The sequence below is a fragment of the Copidosoma floridanum genome, unplaced genomic scaffold (genome assembly GCF_036245765.1).
Source record: "Copidosoma floridanum isolate Cflo_tuat_1 unplaced genomic scaffold, Cflo_Japanese_pri ptg000005l, whole genome shotgun sequence".
NCBI classification, from domain to species: Eukaryota; Metazoa; Arthropoda; class Insecta; order Hymenoptera; family Encyrtidae; genus Copidosoma; species Copidosoma floridanum.
The window spans coordinates 2,045,407-2,066,142 of NW_028321882.1; the positions used below are offsets into that span (position 1 = coordinate 2,045,407).

The 20,736-nt window shown below is 36.0% G+C and overlaps 1 protein-coding gene across 1 annotated transcript in view; it reads right to left on the reverse strand.

Moving 5' to 3' along the window:
* Positions 1-10,991, reverse strand: part of Grx3 (Glutaredoxin 3) — a 74,261-nt gene extending 63,270 nt beyond the window's left edge. Inside the window, exon 1 of the mRNA XM_014352208.2 lies at positions 10,496-10,991. Within this exon, the coding sequence (XP_014207694.2) occupies positions 10,496-10,545 (50 nt within the window). The 5' untranslated portion in view covers positions 10,546-10,991. The remainder of the gene's footprint in view (positions 1-10,495) is intronic.
* Positions 10,992-20,736: the final 9,745 nt, after the last annotated feature.

Sequence of the window (20,736 nt, forward strand, 5' to 3'; positions counted from 1 at the left end):
AATGACATTTAAACTTTTGAATCGTGTTACTTTTCATCGGCAACAAGGCTTGGACTGCAATTGTAGGAATCTTAACTAATTTTGAGCACCAATCGCCACAGTAAATTCATGTTAGATGATAAATTTTGTCATCTGCGAGAGGAGTCGGATTTTCTACGGCATAATTTCGACATTAGTGCCCATATTTTATACCCCTGTATTAAAATTTTATAAATATGTGGTTATCGTGCTATTTGAGTTTAATAAAGCATCAGCATTATACTTATAAATTACAGCAAAAATTTGACGTTTCTCGATACTAGTTTCTCTCTCTTTCTCTCTCTCTCTCTCTCTCTCTCTCTCTCTCTCTCTCTCTCTCTCTCTCTCTCTCTCTCTGTGGTCGGTCAAAACGTCTAACGCACCACCTACAACATCTATTGGCATACGCCTGCGCTATACTTCACACTGACGCCTTTCAGATTTTGCTGCATGCGTACTTACACATACATTATTATTGGGCCGTGAGAGCTGCCCTGCTATTTTCTATACCTTTTTAGGCTGTCTGCTGCTTGTGCTTGACGTTTGCCAGCCGCCCGCTATTTGTCTTGCTGCTTGATGCCTGGCTGCTAGGGGTCTGCTGCTTGATGCCTAATGCCTTACGTTATCGAGTGAACTGCCTTGACACTTCGTTTGCCTACTGTGTTGACCAGCTGTAACGTATACCTATCTGCCTGCTGTATCATTTAGTTCTATTAATTTTCTACCATTTTTTTATTCCTATGCATGCATAGTTGCCTGGCGAATGCCTATCCTGTCACATATGCAAATTACCCATTCTAAGGACACACACCAGAGCAGTCTGCACTCAGTGCTCGGGATCGTTCCACTCGTTCTGCCCGGTGACACCCAATTTCTCTAACAACAGGCGTCCAAACTGCTGTATAGCCCAACACTTCTTACGTGTCTCCTACTCTCCAGCTTTATCGGATTTACCCATCAACACCCCCGCATTGTCGACCGGCCCCCCCCTCGATTTCCTCGCTTTTTCCAACATCAGCTACTAAACATTTCATCTCACCCCCCTCACCCCTTATTGTCCAGATCCGGCCTTGGATCGATAAGGCCCCAGTCCCCGTTGCTACCTCGGCTGCTACCCCGGGGACCAGCAACGCCCAGCCGCTCTCGCTGATGGCTGAGTTTACCACCACTCGGATTCGTGACCTAGTGGTCTCCCAGTCCTACTGTCTGAGGAACCTTAAAGCCCAGGACTTATTTGGGTTTGGTAGAAATACTTCTATTTTCTGCCACCCTCTTTGGCCAGCGCCGCTACACAATCTCCTGATCAAAGCACGAGAGGCTCAGCGTCGCCTTAACTATCTGCCCCCAATTGATCGTGACCTAAAGGTCTTCATGCGACCGAACCACTCTGCCGACCTTACACCCATCTCAACAGAAAAAGACCTAGCCCGCCTATCACCGCAGCCTCAACTTAACCAATGACTAGCTACGCCTTCTCCGCGCAATCTCATTTGTCAAACCACAAACTCCATCAGCATCATCCATGCCAACATAAATAGACTCAATCATTTTCACCACCATGCACAACTTGAACTCTTGGCTTCTGACAGATCCCCTGACATCATTGCCATCGCCGAAACTTTTCTTACTTCCGATACCTCAGATGCAGTGGTTGGCCTCCAAGGGTATTCGCTATTTCGTGATGATAGAGTAGGAAAGAAGAGGGAAGGCGTTGGTGCTTACATCCGTGACTCTTTTAAGAGTATTATTCTCGCAAGCTCTGACCCGGACTTCGATAACACCCCAGAATTTCTCATCCTTGAAGCATCCATAGCACCTCACAGAGCTTTAGTAGCCATAGTTTACCGTCGCCCTTCTGCAGCACTCCCCCATCAGTTTTTTGATATTTTCTCAGACCATCTCTCTGCCTATTCAAACATCATCATCACGGGTGATCTCAATATCAACATGCTCACTTCATCCTTTTCATCGCAATTTCTCTCTACTAAAACTTTCGAAAACTCGCTATATCTCGTTCCCTATAATCCAACTCATCATGCCTTTGATGGCAATAACCCATCGCATACCTGGATCGATATCTTTATTATAAAAGATCCCTCCACGCTCATCCATTACCAACAGTCCACCACTCTCTTCGTCACGGGGCACGATTGGATTGAGATCGCCCTCCGTTTTATACAAGTTCCACGCATCTCGAAAATCATTTCATCACGCAACCTCAAACACATCATCACCGAATTACTCACATCTCATATCTCTGCCACACTTTCATCTTTCACCACATCCATTACTGATTTAAATCCACAGTTACTGGACACCCTCATAGCTCGTTTTTTGACGGCATTGCTGAAAGCATTCGACAGCCTGGGCCCAATTAAGCAAATCACCCTGTCGTCGCGTAGAAAGCCCTGGGTAACCTTTCAGATTAGGGACATGACGTTGGCTAGAGGCCGAGCCTATCACGATGCCCGGCACTCAGGACTGCCGACAGAAATAGAGCCTTAATGCCACCTCCGCAACAGAGTCTCAAATAGCCTTTCCACAACCAAAAATTCGTACTTCGCTCAACTCGTTGACTCATCCACAAATCCCAAAGACAAATGGTCCGCTTTTCGCAAACTAAATTTCACAGACCCCACACCACCATCGCCTACACAGTTCTTCCCCCTAAACACCCTCATAAATGCTTATGCTTTTGTCACAATCTCAGCATTACCACTCACCTCAAACGATATCAACCAAGTATTTAATAGCATATCTCCACTCAACTCCCTTGCTCCTTTTTTCAGCTTTAAGCCAACTTCTTCAGACGAAACCCATCAAGCCATTCTCTCATCTACGTCAACGGCAATGGGTCATGATGATACATCTAATAAAATATTACGTATCGCCCTCATTGTCATCTAACCATTTCTCACTTTTCTATTCAATAGTTTCATACAGCACTCACACTTTCCTTTCCTGTGAAAGGGGGCCCTCCTCTTCCCTCTGGCCAAAGTACGTGAAAATTACTACCCTCTCTGATACTCGCCCTATAGCCTCTCTTGGTAAAATCTCTAATGCCTTTGAAAGAATCCTTTTTCGACAACTCTCAAATCTCATTTCAGACAATAATTCACTAGACCCAAGTCAGTCAGGCTTCAGGAGGGGATACAGCACTCCGACCGCCTTTCTTGGCGTGACTGAGGACATACCAGAGGCAATAAACCGTCAGGAGGTCACCATCGTTGTCTTATTTGACTTTTTAAAAGCCTTCGATACAGTCCCCTACCTGAGGCTACTACAGAAACTCCGACACTTTCATCTCTCCAACAGTGCTATAACTCTACTTCGCAGCTATCTTCTCAATCGCTATCAGGCCATAGGGGGGGGGATGCTGTCTCTGACTGGTGCCCTGCACCCGCAGGCGTGCCTCAGGGCAGCGTCCTTGGTCCTCTCCTTTTCTCTCTTAATATCAATGACTTTCCAGGTTCTCTTTCTCACAGCAACCATATGATTTATGCCAACGACACACAATTATACCTTCATTGCCCATTCGCCTCCATCAACCTAGACATTGCCCGCTTAAATCGTGACCTTGAGTCGATAGCATTTTGGGCTCATCGTCATGGTCTCCAATTGAAGCCAAGTAAATCCAAGGCCCTGATTTTCGGCAGCCTTGCATACATCTCCCGACTAAACACATCTTCATTCATCCCCATACATATACATGGCTTCCCGGATTCCCGTTGTGAAGAGGGCGTCGAACTGAGGCGTCATTTCCACCCTGATCCTCTATTGGACCCCTCAAATCAACAAAATCAACTAGAGAGTGCATCACACTTTGCGCTCTCTTCGATTCCATAGACACGCCCTATCACGCAGTCTGAGAAAATCCCTTGTTGAAAGCTTGGCTTTCCTCTACCTGAATTACGCCTCGTCGGTTTTCTTTGGGCTTGATGCCACTAGGGATCTGAAAATGCAAAGGGCCATCAATACCTGTGTACGCTTCCTGATAGGTACTATTCCAAGGAGGGCACACGTCATATCTTTGCGACTGGATCTAGGATGGCTTTCAGTCCGACGTACGCACGAGTATCACCTGAGGTGTCTTGCGTTCAACATCATTCGTCATCAATGCCCCGCTTATCTTGCATATCGATTCCGCCTTACACTTTAAACAACCTCAAGCCACCGTACCCTGCCCCGTCCTTATCCCATCTTCATAGTCTTACTTCTTTCACACGATCGGAACGAGTGAAACGAGCGCGTGGGGCGTGAGAGAATAATACTAACGGCCTCTTTGCCTGAACTTTAGGTGGTGAGGGCGACCTGGTGTAGTTGACCATCTGGCACCCTCGATATCGTGCCTCATCACCCTCATGCACCTCACAAATCTTCATCTTGAGCCTCGTCGTTGCATAAACGTCACACGTCATTTTTTATACACAATACCCAGACACCTTCATTCACCCCACACATCGTCATTCCAAGATTAGTTATCTCACCAAATCTGTTGCGCGTCATTTCTTAACTCACAATCATACACCCTTAACTCCCACTCCTCACCCGACTTGTTTCATATCTTTTATTATTATCCTCACCAACCTTCTATTGCCCTCTTAATTCAATCATCCTGCCTTTTTTGCCATTAAAATCTTTTATCCAGCCTTTTTACGCCATCTATTTATGACAACTTAGCACTCTTGTAAACATTAGACTTAATATTTTTATTCTTATTTTGCGTTAATTTTTTGTTTGTAGCTATACTTTTACATCTACTAGTATTTTCCTTAGACCTAACACTTGCTTTCAATCTTAGAATTTAAGTACTATTTTTTAAGTTGCCAGTGACTACGTAACTCAACGTGACCAGATGGGGATCTTCCCCAAGGCAAAATGAACTTCTTAAACACTACCTCTCTCTTAGAACAGCTAAAAAGTGAAGTCACATATACCTTGCGTATGCATACTATACGAGGACTTTGATTATTTATTTGTACAATCCACATACTTACGGTGACAATGGCTAAATACAATATTTTCCCATGATTTCTGCACCTCAAATCTGTTAATTTTTGCTGCAGCAACAATTTTTTTATATCACTTTTATTCGATTGGACCAGGAAAAGAGTCACTTAATCGGTTAGGCTGAGAAAATATGGCAGTTAATCAATTAGGTTTTATGCTGATTACGGGAAATTGGTAACTCGGATCATTTCAAAAAATTGTTTGGACGAAAGTGGACTGAAAAAGGATATAATTTCCGGTCTTAACTCAATTTTGAAAACAAAATGGAGTTAATCGGTTTGTCCGGGAAGCCAGAGATATATATGACTACTAGAAGAAAAGTAATACAGACCTTGTGGGATAAATAAAGTTTTTTTTTTTCATGGTGGAAAAAGTGTTAAACATAAAAAGTTATTGAAGTACATATTTTTAACCTCATGACAGTTAGGTTGTTATTTTTTTCATATGATGAAATCGTTTATTAAGGCCAAAAACATCTTTTTAAACGTACGAAGTACAGTTTAACCTAACATCAAGCTGTTTGTTAACCTCTGAGTAGACGAAACAGTATCAGAAACGAGTAGCTCAATGTAGAGTTAACTGCAATTCGTACCTTCAAAAAAATGTTTTAGACCTTAATAAACGATTTCATCATATGAAGAAAATTACAACCCAACTCTCATAAGATTAAAATCATGTACTCCAATAACTTTACATTTAACACCTTTTCCACCACGAAAAAAGATGGAAGATTCTGCAAAATCGAAGCACATGCATCACCAATATCCACATCTTTGTCTACAACTTAAAATTTATTACATTAAATTGATACTTTTCTTGTTTTTTGCTTGCTGCATTCAACTTTACAAAACATAAAGTTTTTTTTTCAGTGGTAAGGTTTATCAGAATTTAAAAAAGCAGCAGTTTTAGCAGTCTTAAAAGAGTATATAATTTCCGAAAAGTTATTTTTTTTTTTTAAATAATTTAATTGTAGCTTCAATCATTCACATAAACTGTAAATTTTTTTTCTTTTACTATTTTCTAAATTTCATATTATTTTAATTTGTTACTACAATTTTTTAATATTTTAACAATAAAATAAATCAACATGTCTTTCAATGCGAAAAATTCGTCAAAGCGGAAACGAAAAAGCGGCACTGACATTGACACACTAAAAAAATCCAAGAAATCATGTATTTTTATTGACAGGTGGTTACAAGAGCTTCAATTCAAACACTGGCTTTCCAAAGATGAAATGAATCTCGAAAAACCTGCTCACTGTTCCCTTTGCGGTGTTAATATCACGTGCTACGATAAACAAGATTTGATCAGGCACGCTGAAACTCAAACACATAAAGATAATGCTAACGTTGTTACAAAACAGAAGAACATTTCTGTTGTAAGTCATGAAGAAAATGACATTCTAGTTAAAGAGTATGAGTTATAAACCGCTGTATTTTTAGCATAACGTTCCTGTTCAGCTTGTTAACGATCTCATCCCTTTTATGCAGAAGATGTGTAAAAAGCCGAAGATTGTTGCACAAATGGGCATAAAAAAAGACAAATGCGCAAGTTTAATTACTAATGTTTTGAGCGTCTGTGACCGACAAAAAGTATTAAATATTTTAAAAATCAACGATTTTCCGTCTTGATTGACGAATCAACGGAAATTACTTTAAAAAAAATTTTGTGCGTCGTAAATTATATTGATCCTGAGAATGGTAAATTTGCATCACATCTTTTAACATTGATTGAACTAGACGCGAGACAATGTGGTGCTAAGGAACTCTTCGAATCATTTGAAAGTTATTTTGTAAAGAATGAAGTTCCTCTTCAAAATGTTACAAGTTTAAGTTGTGATAATGCTAGTATTATGACGGGTTCAAAAAATTCTTTTTATACTTTGTTAAAAAAAAAGTTCCTAATGTTATTTTACTACCATGTATATGTCATACATCTGCGTTAGTTGCCAAAAAAAGTTGCGCGAGTATTACAGTAGAGTGCTAGCAGTTGCTTCAAGCCATTTCAAAATATTTTTCCAACAGTTCGAAAAGAAACGTTAATTTTAAAGATTTTCAAATTTTTTGTCAAATTTCGACTAAAAAAATTTCAAAGCTAGCTAACATCAGATGGCTCTCTCTTCGTAATTGTACTGATCGCGTTCTTGATAATTGGCCAGCTCGAAAGTCTTATTTCTTTCTCGAATGTCATGAAAGTCCGCCCAACAGTGGTAATGATGAAAAGAAGAGCTCACTACACTTTATAAGCAATTTGTTAGACGACGATAAAGTAATAGCATATTTGGAATTTTTAAACTACATTTTAATAGGCTTTAATAAGTTTAATGCAACTTTTCAAACAAAAAACACTGTGATTCACAAAGTCAGCACCTCATGTTCAGAAATTTTAACGTATATTAGTTCAAATTTTCTCAATGCCACTGCTATAAAAGAAATTGCTAAAGATAGTAATTACAAAGTGAGTAATGAAGATTATAAGCCATTAACAGATGTAGATGTTGGTGGTGCATGTGCTTCGATTTTGCAGAATCTTCCAAAAACAGATGAGTTAGAAATTCGAAAAAATGTTTAAAATTTTTAGACAACAGCGTTAACAGAAATTCAGGAATCTTTTTTTAAAAATGATGACATTTTACATTCACTTCATTTCCTACAACCTGCAAATGCTTTGAGCAACGAGTTTTGGAGTGAAAACCCGAACGTAGTACAAGATTTTTAAAGGTTTTTCCCGTACAACGATGTCAACTATAAATTATGAAAAAAAAGAAATCGCGTTGTTGCCGACGTATTTTGTTAACGATGAAGCTAAATTGTGTCAATTATAAGTCGATGTATTTTGGAATAAAATTGTTAATATGCGTTCTGAAAACGGTGATTTGTTATTTCCAAATTTAAAAATATTGGTCCAAGCTGTTTTAACTTTGGCGCACTCTAATGCTGAGCCAGAAAGAGTTTTTTCGATTGTTACCAACGTCAAGCAAAAAAAAAGGAATAAAATGGAAATTGATTTATTAGATTCAATTTGTTTCATTCGGTCTTATTTTTCCGTCGGCGGTATAACTGCATTAAATTTTGTAGCAACAAAAAATCATTTGGATTTATTCAATTCGACGATGTATAAACATAAAGTTAATATCACTCCAAAACATTAACCTCAAAGTAAATGATTTTGTAAATAGTCTTGTAAATATTTTCATTCACATCTGTTTTTCGTTTTTTTCGTTTGCTTGTTATGCATGAAATAATCAGTATTATGTTCATTGATGCAGTATTACAAACGTGCTCATTAGCTAGTCATGTATAGATGTAATGTTTAAGTAATTTATTTATAGATTTTAAATGTCTGAATCAATAATGTAAATATTATTTTATTGTACAATTTAAGAAAGCTTATTGATACTTATATTTTGTAATATACATCATTATTTTATCTGTTGCGTTTAACGTCTTTTTTTTCTATTAACTTGTTACTATTTAAATCAATACAGATATAATAACAAGTGGACTAGGCCTACTTGGGAAAACCACTCGAAAAAAAAATTAAGAGCTATAGTAGTCGTCAAATTATAAGAAATTCGATTAAGTATTAATCCAATAACATTTATTCCTTTTCAACTTTCTAGTCATTATTTAAAAATAACATAATTTTTTCTTAAAAAAAAAAAACGCGCCGGGGTACTTACCGCAAGGTGGTGTGGAAACAGTTTCATTCTTTACTTAATCTTCAATTTTTATTAAAAAAAAAGGATTTCGGAATAATGAAGTAAGTTTTTTTATTTATTATTTAAGCAATAATGAAAACTATAAATAGTTATTTTAAATTAATACTAACAAGAAAAAAAACAAAAAAAAAATCGGTATCGTGGCTTGAACCTGAGTTTGTCAGATTCAACGCGCGGGCAAAAGAGTTTATCCGCTCGACTACGACAGCTACGGAACGTAGTGTCATTAGATTACACGGAGAGGGAATTCACACGTTGAACGCATGGAGGTTAGCTGGCTTTCAGCGCATGCGGCTTTCCTTGCGTTGAAAGCACGAAGTTGTAGCACTGAAAGCCTGGAGTATACCTGAGCCGTAAACGCAAGGAGCGTGATGGGTTTGACGCTCGGAATCTGTTGCGTTTGATTGGTGCTCAGCTGGTATATGTATACATAACCGTCAGCTGAGCACCAATCAAACGCAACAGATTCCGAGCGTCAAACCCATCACGCTCCTTGCGTTTACCGCTCAGGTATACTTTAGGCTTTCAGTGCTACAACTTCGTGCTTTCAACGCAAGGGAAGCCGCATGCGCTGAAAGCCAGCTAACCTCTATGCGCTCAACGTGTGAATTCCCTCTCTGTGTATATTTAAGCTGTGAAAGTAGGCGGGGCTTAGGTTAAAGGTACGGTAGGGAGAGCTCTCCCTCCACTGCCTGGCAGTGCCTGCCTGACGTGGAGAGAGTAAAATCGTTGTGCGCTTGCGCGAGAACTCTTGGTTGTTAGATTGTTAGAAACACTGTCCCAATAGCCCCTATTATGTAAATGTCATAATATATTGTAACAAGGCTGTTGCATTATGAGCATTTTTAGTCAGAAGGTATGTTTGATGTAGATGATCACTAGAGTATACCAATGATACAGAGCTTTGTTATTTTATGAATCAATTTTTCATACACCATTAAGGTGATGGTTCTATCATAACTCCCGAGTCAAAGGTGCGACTGCACTGTCAAGTTGATATTTATTAGTGCTGCTTAAATTATTAACGATTGTTTGTTAATATTGTTTAATGAGGCAAAGAGAGTACCGATTTAAAATTTTAGATCGTAATATACGATGTGAAAGTTCGTAGAAATGATAATATAAAATTCGCGCTTATCCTCAAAATACCAGCAGTGGATGCTTACCTATGCTTTCAACATAGAAAACGAAAATGTATGCCTGTGTTTCTTTTAATATCATTTAATTAAGTCTGTGAGCACATACATTTCAAGATAGCAGTGTTAGTAATCGCGTCAGCTCTATTGTGTCAACTTTTTACTTGATGACGTTCAGTAAATAAATAACTATAGGCTACAACGTTCATAAAAAAAATGCTTGGTTGCCATAAGTGCACATGTTTAGAATTTCATTTTCAATTATCATTTTCTTGCTTTTACATTCGTCAGCCTACTCTAAAATTTTGAGGGGTAGTTTATTGTAACTCAATAAATGATTTCTCAAGATTTCATGCCATTCTGTTAATAATCATTTCATGAAAAAACCACCTGAAGGGTTTTGGAAAAACTTTCGAATATTTTTTTGGTATACAATAAGTCCCTGAGAAATGAAGTCAAACCAAATTTCAATATGCTGTATTTATTCTAAGATTAGTTATAGACAATGTTACAATACTGACTTAAAAAAAGAGCTGCATAACTTATTTCATCACTTAAATTTATTCTCAAACAAACAAGATGAGAAAAATAAGTAACATGAAAAACGTACCGAATAATATCCTGAAAATCTTTATTTGAGTTGACTTGAACGACAGACATCTTAAACTGTTAATACTGTTTTACAAATTTAAAAATACTAAAATGGGACCCCAGAGATGGTACTCATAGAGTAGTCAAGCAAGCTCTGCTAGAGTCCGTACAGAAGACAAGGAAAATCGGGAGACTTCTAAACTAGTGAACAAGTATTACTCGTTCCTTACAAAATCAACCGCCACTTAAATTTTTTCGTAAATCAATTGTTTACGAGATATGCAAAATAAAAAGTATATATGAGCCTAGAGCTGGAATACAAAAACTATTATTTAAGGCGCAAAAGAGTGTTAAAAATTAACTCTGCCTGTTTGATTGGATTTTTCTTTACTTGTGAATAACGAATGTACATCAATTTATATAATCGAACGTAACGAAATTTTTTAATTTAGCGAGTAATTATTAAGGGTTGAGTCGTGATCACACGTGGGCAAAAAGAAAAAGCTCAAACTGCCCCAGAGAAAGTTCCCCCACCCTTTCTCAGTTTAGTTCGTGCAGAATAGACATATACTAGTAGACCAAGAGTTAAGGCCCGAGAATGGTCAAAATGTTGACCAGCCGCCACTCACACCAGACTCAAAGAACCTAATGATTCGTAAAGATCCGAAATATTTGCCATTTGCGGCAAGATTGGAATGCATCTTGTATCCGAAAATCGCCCTCCAAAAATAAAAAAAAAAGTATTCTTATCTACAATATTATCTACAATGCCTTATCTATTATCTAAGATGAGTATTATAAATAAGATCAAGTAGGAGATCTATTGTTTTTTAAGGTTGATTTTCGGGTACAAGATGTATTTTTATCTTGCCGCAAATGGCATTTTTAAAATAAACTTTTCATTTTATATCTAGCGATGTAAGTTGCGGCTGGGTAATAATACAAAACATATGGCACAACTTTAATTACAACATAAAACTTCACTACAATAAAATACAACCAAAATATTATAAATATCTACGAATTATAAGCCTCATAAGGTTCCTCAATTCTGATGCGGGTGGCGGCTGGTTGAATTTTTGACCACCCTCGGGCCTCAGCTCTGGTCTATTATTTTTTATCACATTTGTGTGCAATGACACTTAATACGGATTTCTTAGCAGTAACTGAGGAGTTAACAACTTTATGTTTTCTATCTCTTGATGAAAATTGCGGCTGGTTTATAAATAAACTATATGGCACCACTTCAATACCAACACAATTCTTCACCAGAATGAAATATGACAAAAATAGTTCGGATCTCCACGAATCATAAGGGTCCTTCATTCTGCCACAAACAAGGTACTATTCAACGGTCCTCAAACCTAATAATTGTTCGATTACTTTTTTATGTTATATTTCCTCAAATAAAAGAGATAATAGTCTCAAATTCACATGAAAATTAGTAAAGTCAGTATCTTAGCGAAAATACGACCAACATGCGGATGCACCGTTTACCCAGTACTCTACAGCACAATCTCTGTTACGCCATCTGTTAAGGTGGTTCTTCACGATAGTGCCGTATCAAAGCGACACAGGACCCTGGTGGTTTTCTAACTTTCGATTAGCGTATTATTTGCAGCTACAATATTTGCATGATTCTCTTTCGCCTGGGGCCGTACCATATAACTATTTTGTTGTACATCGGCCTATGTTATAACATAGGCCCGCGAAGCTAAAAAAAGTTATATGGTACGGCTTCTGATCATCCCGTGCTAATCATCAGCGTTGAATTAGGCGGATTCAATATCAGAACTTTTTCCCTAGATCGTGTATATAGCTATACAATCTAGGGAGAATGTTCCGTCGAGCAGCCAGCACAGCAGTGAAGAGGCATTGCCAAAGAAACGCAGAAATTCAAAATTTTAATATTAATAACACAAGTGCCTATCACCCAATGACCCGGGGCGCTAAATAGCCACTCTGTTAAATGAATAATTATTAATAACACGAGCACCTATCACTCAGTGACTTAGGGTGCTTACTGGCCACTCTGTTAAATAAATAATTATTGAAATAACACAAGCGCCTATCACTCAGTGACTTGGGGCGATTAGTGGACACTCTGTTAAATGAATAAATATTAAAATATAACAAGCGCCTATCACCCAATAACCCGAAGCGCTGCCAAGCCACTCTTTCAAAAAAATAATTATTAAAATAACACAAGCACATATCACCCAATAATCCGGAGTGCTTACTGGCCACTCTGTTAAATAAACAATTATAAAAATAACACAAGCGTTGAACACCCAATTACCCGAAGTGCTAACTGGCCACTCTGTTGAATAAATAATTATTGCTAACACAAGCGCCTATCACCTAATGACCCAGGGCGCTTACTAGCTACTCTTTGAAATAAATAATTATTAATAAATAACACAAGCGCCTATAACTCAGTAACTTGGGGCGCTAAATAGCCACTCTATTAAATAAATAATTATTATAACAACACAAGCGCCTACCACTCAGTGACTTGAGGCACTTACTGGCCACTCTGTTAAATAAATAATTATTAAAATAACACAAGCGCTAATCACCTCATGACCCAGGGCACTTACTTGCAACTCTGTTAAATAATTATTAATAACACAAGCGCCTATCACCCAAGAACCCAGGGCGCTTACTGGCCACTCTTTTGGATAAATAATTATCAAAACAATACCAGCGCCTATCACCCAATAACCCGAAGCGCTAACTGGCAACTCTTTCAAATAAATAATTATTAAAATAACACAAGCGCCTATCACCCAAGAACCCACGGCGCTTACTAGCCACTCTTTAAAATAAATAATTATTAAGATAACACAAGCGCCTATCACCTAAGGACCCGGAGTAATTACAGGCAACTCTGTTAAAGAAAATGAATATTAATAAATAACACAAGCGCCTATAACTCAGTAACTTAGGGTGCTAACTGGCCACTCTGTTAAATAAATAATTATTAGAATAACACAAGCGCCTATCACTCAGTGACTTGAAGCACTTACTGGCCACTCTGTTAAATAAATAATTATCAAAATAAAACAAGCGCTAATCACCTCATGACCCAGGGCGCTTACTTGCAACTATATTAAATAAATAATAATTAATAACACAAGCGCCTATCACCCAAAAACCCAGGGCGCTTACTGGCCACTCTTTCGGATGAATAATTATTAAAACAACACAAGCGCCTATCACCCAATAACCCGAAGCGCTGACTGGCAACTCTTTTGAATAAATAATTATTAAAATAACACAAGCGCATATCACCCAATAATCCAGAGCGCTTACAGGCTACTTTGTTAAATAAATAATTATGAGAATAACACAAGCGCTGATCACCCAATTACCCGAAGTGCTAACTGGCCACTCGGTTAAATGAATAATTAATGATTACTAACACAAGCGCCTATCACCTTATTACCCGAGGCGATTACTGGCAACTCTTTTAAATGAATAATTGTTAAAATAACACAAGCGCCTGTCACCTAATGACCCAGGGCACTTACTAGCCACTCTTTCAAATAAATAATTGTAAAAATAACACGAGCGCCTATCACTCAGTAACTTGAGGCACTTCCTGGCCACTATGTTAAATAAATAATTATCAAAATGACACAAGCGCTAATCACCTTATGACCCAGGGTGATTACTGGCAACTCTTTTAAATGAATAATTGTTAAAATAATACAAGCACCTATCACCTAAAGACCCGAGATAATTACAGGCAACTTTGTTAAATGAATAATTATTAATAAATAACACAAGCGCCTATAACTCAGTAACTTAGGGCGCTATAAATAATTACTAGAATAACACAAGCGCCTATCACTCAGTAACTTAAAGACCTTACTGGCCACTCTGTTAAATAAATAATTATCAAAATAACACAAGCGCTAATCACCTCCTCGACCAGGTCGCTTACTGACAACTCTGTTAAATAAATAATTATAAATAACACAAGCGCCAGTAACCTAATGACCCAGGGCCGGGGCTTGCTGGCCACTTTTTTTAATAGATAATTATGAAAATAACAAGCGCCTATCACTCAGTGTTTTAAGGCACTTCCTCGCCACTTTGTAAAATAAATAATTATTACAATAACACAAGCACGTATCACTCAGTGTCTTGAGAATTCTACTAACTGCTTTGTTAAATAAATAATTATAAGAATAACACAAGGCTTTATAACGTGGTGACTTGGGGCGCTTACTGGCCACTCTGTGAAATAAATAATTATTAAAATGACACAAGCGCTAATCACCTTATGACCCGGGGCGCTTAATGGCAATTCTGTTCAATATATAATTATTAATAACACAAGCGCACATAACATTGTGACCCGGGGCACTTACTGGCCACTCTTTTAATTAAATAATTATAAAAAATCCACAAGTGCCTATCACCTTATGACCTGGAGCAACTACTGGTAACTCTGTTAAATAAATAATTATAAAAAAATAAAACAAGCGCCTCTCATTCAGTTATCTGGGGCATTTACTAGCCACTCTATTAAATAAATAATTATTAAAATAACACAACCGCGTATCACCTAATAACCCGGAGCACTTACTGCCCACTCTGTTAAATGAATAATTATAAGAATAACACAAGCGCTACTAACCCAATTATCCGGAGTGCTAACTGGCCACTCTGTTGAATAAATAATTATTAAGATAACACAAGCGCCTATCACCTCATGACCCAAGGCGATGGCTGGCAACTCTGTTAAATAAATAATTCTTAATAACACGAGCACCTATCACTCAGTAACTTGGGGCACTTACTGGCCACTCTGTTAAACGAATAATTATTGAAATAACACAAGTGCCTATCACTTAGTGACTAGATGAGGCGCTTACTGGCCACTCTGTTGAATAAATAATTATTGAAATAACATAAGCGCTAATCACTCAATGACTAAGGGCGATTACTGGCCGCTCTGTTGAATAAATAATTATTAAAATAACACAAGTGCCTATCACTTAGTGACTAGATGAGGCGCTTACTGGCCACTCTGTTGAATAAATAATTATTGAAATAACATAAGCGCTAATCACTCAATGACTAAGGGCGATTACTGGCCACTCTGTTGAATAAATAATTATTAAAATGACACAAGCGCTAATCACCTCATGACCCAGGGCGCTTAATGGCAACTTTGTTAGATAAATAATTATTAATAACACAATTTCGTATCACATAATGACCCAGGGTGTTAACTGATCTCTCTTCAGGTGGCAAATTTATAATTTTTTCGTGCATGTATACCTTGGGGAATACAGGCTTCCCCAATTGACTGAATACTGCAGTGTATAGAGTGTTTCCGGTGTTTTCTTTTTGCCAGAGCCTTTTTTTTTGTAAATACTCCAATGTTGGTCCCAATAAGATTAACTGCATTGGATTTTATATTTTTGTTTTACTTTGAAGAGTCTTCTGGCTGAGTGTTTCTGTAGCAATTGCTCTTAAGAGACAGCAAATAAGACAAAAGTTGTAGTTAAAAAAAGTCACTACACCTTAGTCTAAGTCTTATCAACACATGTAGAGCCAGCGATAAGGTCAAAACTATGCTTTCATAACAACAAAAAGCAATAAACAAGATAATTATACCGGTCATATTTTTTCAAGTCATTTTCTTATTGTTTCTAAATTTAAGACTCTGTCAGCTATGATGTGATCAGCAGGCCACGTAATTATTTAAAGTACATCAATTTTTACTATCTGGATCCAGGAAACACCTGAAATTATAATTTTTGCACAAAGTACACTAAATTAATAATCCAGCTATAGGAATAAGGCTGTTATGACACATGCAATACATAAAAGCTAATATTAATTTTTAACAATATTCAAGGTTAACCTTGTGGAAAATATTTATTTATAAATGTGTTTATGATACTATAAACATATGTTTATGTATACTCATTTAATAATGGCCAAGTTTAATTCTGTACATGTATCTTTTATTACCCCAGACGGTTACCACAAATTTTGGACCACCGTTACAGTTTGTTACGTTTTCTTATGTTTGATTATAGTCTACTACAACCCAACACATTATCTTACAACTCATTACATATCTTACTAATATATAAATCAAACCCAGACGGCAACCACAAATTATAAAGAATTTTTTATGAATTCACCAAGGAACTTGTTTTTGTATTCGCAAAGTGTTCCTGAAGTGTTCTTAGAGTATTCCTATAATATTCAACTTATGTCACCTCTTTTGAATTCTTTACAAGTTCGCCAAGAATTCTTTTTTTTTCAATCTTAATCCAGAAGGAGTTCTTAAAGTATTCATTTTGATCCCACGCTACTTAAAAATTAAACTTAAATGAAAAATTATTTCGTTAACAAGTCGGTTTTCTTCTGTACACACTTATTCACTCTGGCTTCAGATATACATTAATATCCGAAAAAAAGTCTGCAGACAAGTGGAATCGAACCCAGGTAGCTAGAGCCCGCGTGTGACACAAACACGCTTCACCACTCAGCTATCGAGGATTCGGAAATTCCCTAACATTAAACGCCTACATTAACTATTTACAAAAACTATGATTCTTTGTTATTTTAATTCCCTCTTATGATTAAAAAATTGTGTGGAAAATATCTCTGCTCTTCTCGCTTAAGGACAACGCTATCTTATAACTTTTTATTACACGCGCACTTATCTCTACATATTATAGCAACGTCGTACGATCTGGATTATGTATTATGTATTATTGTAAGTACATGATCTTATAATGCGAATTATAAAATAAAGTCTTCAGACGTGTAACAAAAACTATTTTTAACTCAAATAAATACCAAATTGAGATTGCAAAAAAAAACGTATAATCATAGCGAGCTTCCATATTTAGGACAAGCTTCGGAGCTTCACCAAAAACATGATTAACTTTCGACCTTAAGACTCCCAGTGCTTTCGTATTACAGGTGGCTTGCACGCGTGTCTATCGTTTCGTTTTTGCATTCTCGGGTTCGAATCTTAGTATGGAAGATGACTTTTTTTGTTTTGTTTAAGTGGTCTTACTGGTTATTATGTATTTTTTACTCGACAAACTCTTTTATTATTAATACTTATGTAGACATTTTAATTTAAATTAAATATTAAATACCATAAATAATATTATTTTCATTGTCCAATAAGCTTCAGATTGTATTTTTGTATCTTATACATATTTCTTCATTTAACTTTTATTCGATTCATATAAATAAGTTTTTTGCTATTTCGAGGAAAAAATAATAAATAGGATGTAGTATGAAAATTTTTCTTATAACTTAATAATAATTCTTCAGATTTATTTTGAATTTTAGCGATAGCTGATTTCGTGTCGTTTTAGTTGTTAAAAAGTAAAGCAGCATGGAAAAACAGTCAAAAATTCATGCACAAACGAAAAAAGTCTCAAAATGATATTTAATTTAAGTTTAATTTATTTTTTGTAGCAACAGGCAAAAATCAAGTAAGTGGTGCACCATAATAAACTTCTACTACCTTATTAAACATTTAATTTTTACTTATGTGTCTACCCAATTAATAGTAATAGAAGACTTCAAGTGAAAAAAGTTAATAAATAATTAATAAGGCCTTCAAAGTGATTTAATAAAAAACAGATCACATGGACGAAGAGTCGAATTAATAAATCTTTCTACTTATCTGTGATCGTGAAGCACGTAATTTCACATAGATTTATTTAATTTTTGTGAGGGTAGAAAAAAATTTAAGGTGTGTACTGGAGACAGGTTGCAGTTACGGTGATGTAATTTCACAGAGTTTTCTGGCAACAATAAAAATTATTATTTAAAAATTATGCACGTGTAATCGAAATTATTATCAATACGAACACATAATAAGTTGAGATTGCTAAATAAATATAACAATTTCAGCGAGCCCCAGCGATGTTGAGGACAAACTTTGGAGCTTTGTTATAAATATAAGTGACTTTTGACTGTAGCTTACACAGCTTCCCCTTAACGCAGATGGCTCGCATGCAAGTTCGTCGTTTCGTTTTTGCATTCTTGGACTCGACTCTTCGTCCATGTAATCTGATTTTTTTTAAATCACTTTGAAGGCCTTATTAATTATTTATTAACTTTTTTTACTTGAAGTCTTCTATTACTATTAATGATCGAGGTAGACACGTAAGTAAAAATTAAATATTTAATAAGGTAGTAAAAGTTTATTATGGTGCACTACTTAATTGATTTTTGCCTGTTGCTACAAAAAATAAATTAAACTTAAATTAGATATCATTTTGAGACTTTTTTGGTTTGTGCATGAATTTTTTATTGTTTTTTAACACTGCTTTACTTTTTAACAACTAAAACGACACGAAATAAGCTATCGCTATAATTCAAAATAAATCCGAAGAATTATTATTCAGTTACAAGAAAAATTTTTATACGACATCCTATTTATTATTTTTTTCTCGAAATAGCAAAAAACTTATGTATATGAATCGAATAAAAGTTAAATGAAGAAATATGTATAAGATACAAAAATACAATCTGAAGCTTATTGGACAATGAAAATAATATTATTTATGGTATTTAATATTTAATTTAAATTAAAATGTCTGCATAAGTATTAATAATAAAAGAGTTTGTCGAGTAGAAAATACATAATAACCAGTAAGACCACTTAAACAAAACAAAAAAAGTCATCTTCCATACTAAGATTCGAACCCGAGAATGCAAAAACGAAACGATAGACACGCGTGCAAGCCACCTGTAATACGAAAGCACTGGGAGTCTTAAGGTCGAAAGTTAATCATGTTTTTGGTGAAGCTCCGAAGCTTGTCCTAAATATGGAAGCTCGCTATGATTATACGTTTTTTTTTGCAATCTCAATTTGGTATTTATTTGAGTTAAAAATAGTTTTTGTTACACGTCTGAAGACTTTATTTTATAATTCGCATTATAAGATCATGTACTTACAATAATACATAATACATAATCCAGATCGTACGACGTTGCTATAATATGTAGAGATAAGTGCGCGTGTAATAAAAAGTTATAAGATAGCGTTGTCCTTAAGCGAGAAGAGCAGAGATATTTTCCACACAATTTTTTAATCATAAGAGGGAATTAAAATAACAAAGAATCATAGTTTTTGTAAATAGTTAATGTAGGCGTTTAATGTTAGGGAATTTCCGAATCCTCGATAGCTGAGTGGTGAAGCGTGTTTGTGTCACACGCGGGCTCTAGCTACCTGGGTTCGATTCCACTTGTCTGCAGACTTTTTTTCGGATATTAATGTATATCTGAAGCCAGAGTGAATAAGTGTGTACAGAAGAAAACCGACTTGTTAACGAAATAATTTTTCATTTAAGTTTAATTTTTAAGTACCGTGGGATCAAAATGAATACTTTAAGAACTCCTTCTGGATTAAGATTGAAAAAAAAAGAATTCTTGGCGAACTTGTAAAGAATTAAAAAAAGGTGACATAAGTTGAATATTATAGGAATACTCTAAGAACACTTCAGGAACACTTTGCGAATACAAAAACAAGTTCCTTGGTGAATTCATAAAAAATTCTTTATGATTTGTGGTTGCCGTCTGGGTTTGATTTATATATTAGTAAAATATGTAATGAGTTGTAAGATAATGTGTTGGGTTGTAGTAGACTATAATCAAACATAACAAAACGTAACAAACTGTAACGGTGGTCCGAAATCCAACCAAACTTTACATTACTTCAGAGAAAGTTATCGTTTGCTACGTTTTTTCACATTAACTTTTTCTGTTGGGGTACTTATCTAATAAGCCATGGGTGTTTTTGGCAACTTTAAAATATAAATTAATAGTTTTGATGACGTCACTTAATTTGCTGCTTATACTCGTCCATACTTCATCGCTATTTCCTTTGAGTTGATCATTATTAAAAACATCAAAATTCACCAATTCATTGTAAATATGCTCAATATAAAGTGCTGGCTTTATACCTCGCGTTGCTATAATTGACGTAGTAATAACTCATCTTTTAAAAAATTAAAACATAAAAACCATTTTTTTATTAGTTCTTGGCTATTTTAATAATTAAACTCGGTGTAGTCATAGTTTTAACGTACAACACGGTAACTCAACTGATAACAATAAAGACTGTTCTCATAGGTTGTTATACATATACATAAAACCTTAAGCTTTAATAAAAAAAAACAAAGTTTCGGCAAGTAACTTTTTTTGGGTAGGTTTCAAGTTTAGACAGACAGGAAGGCAGAGGGTTTTAAGAAAGTT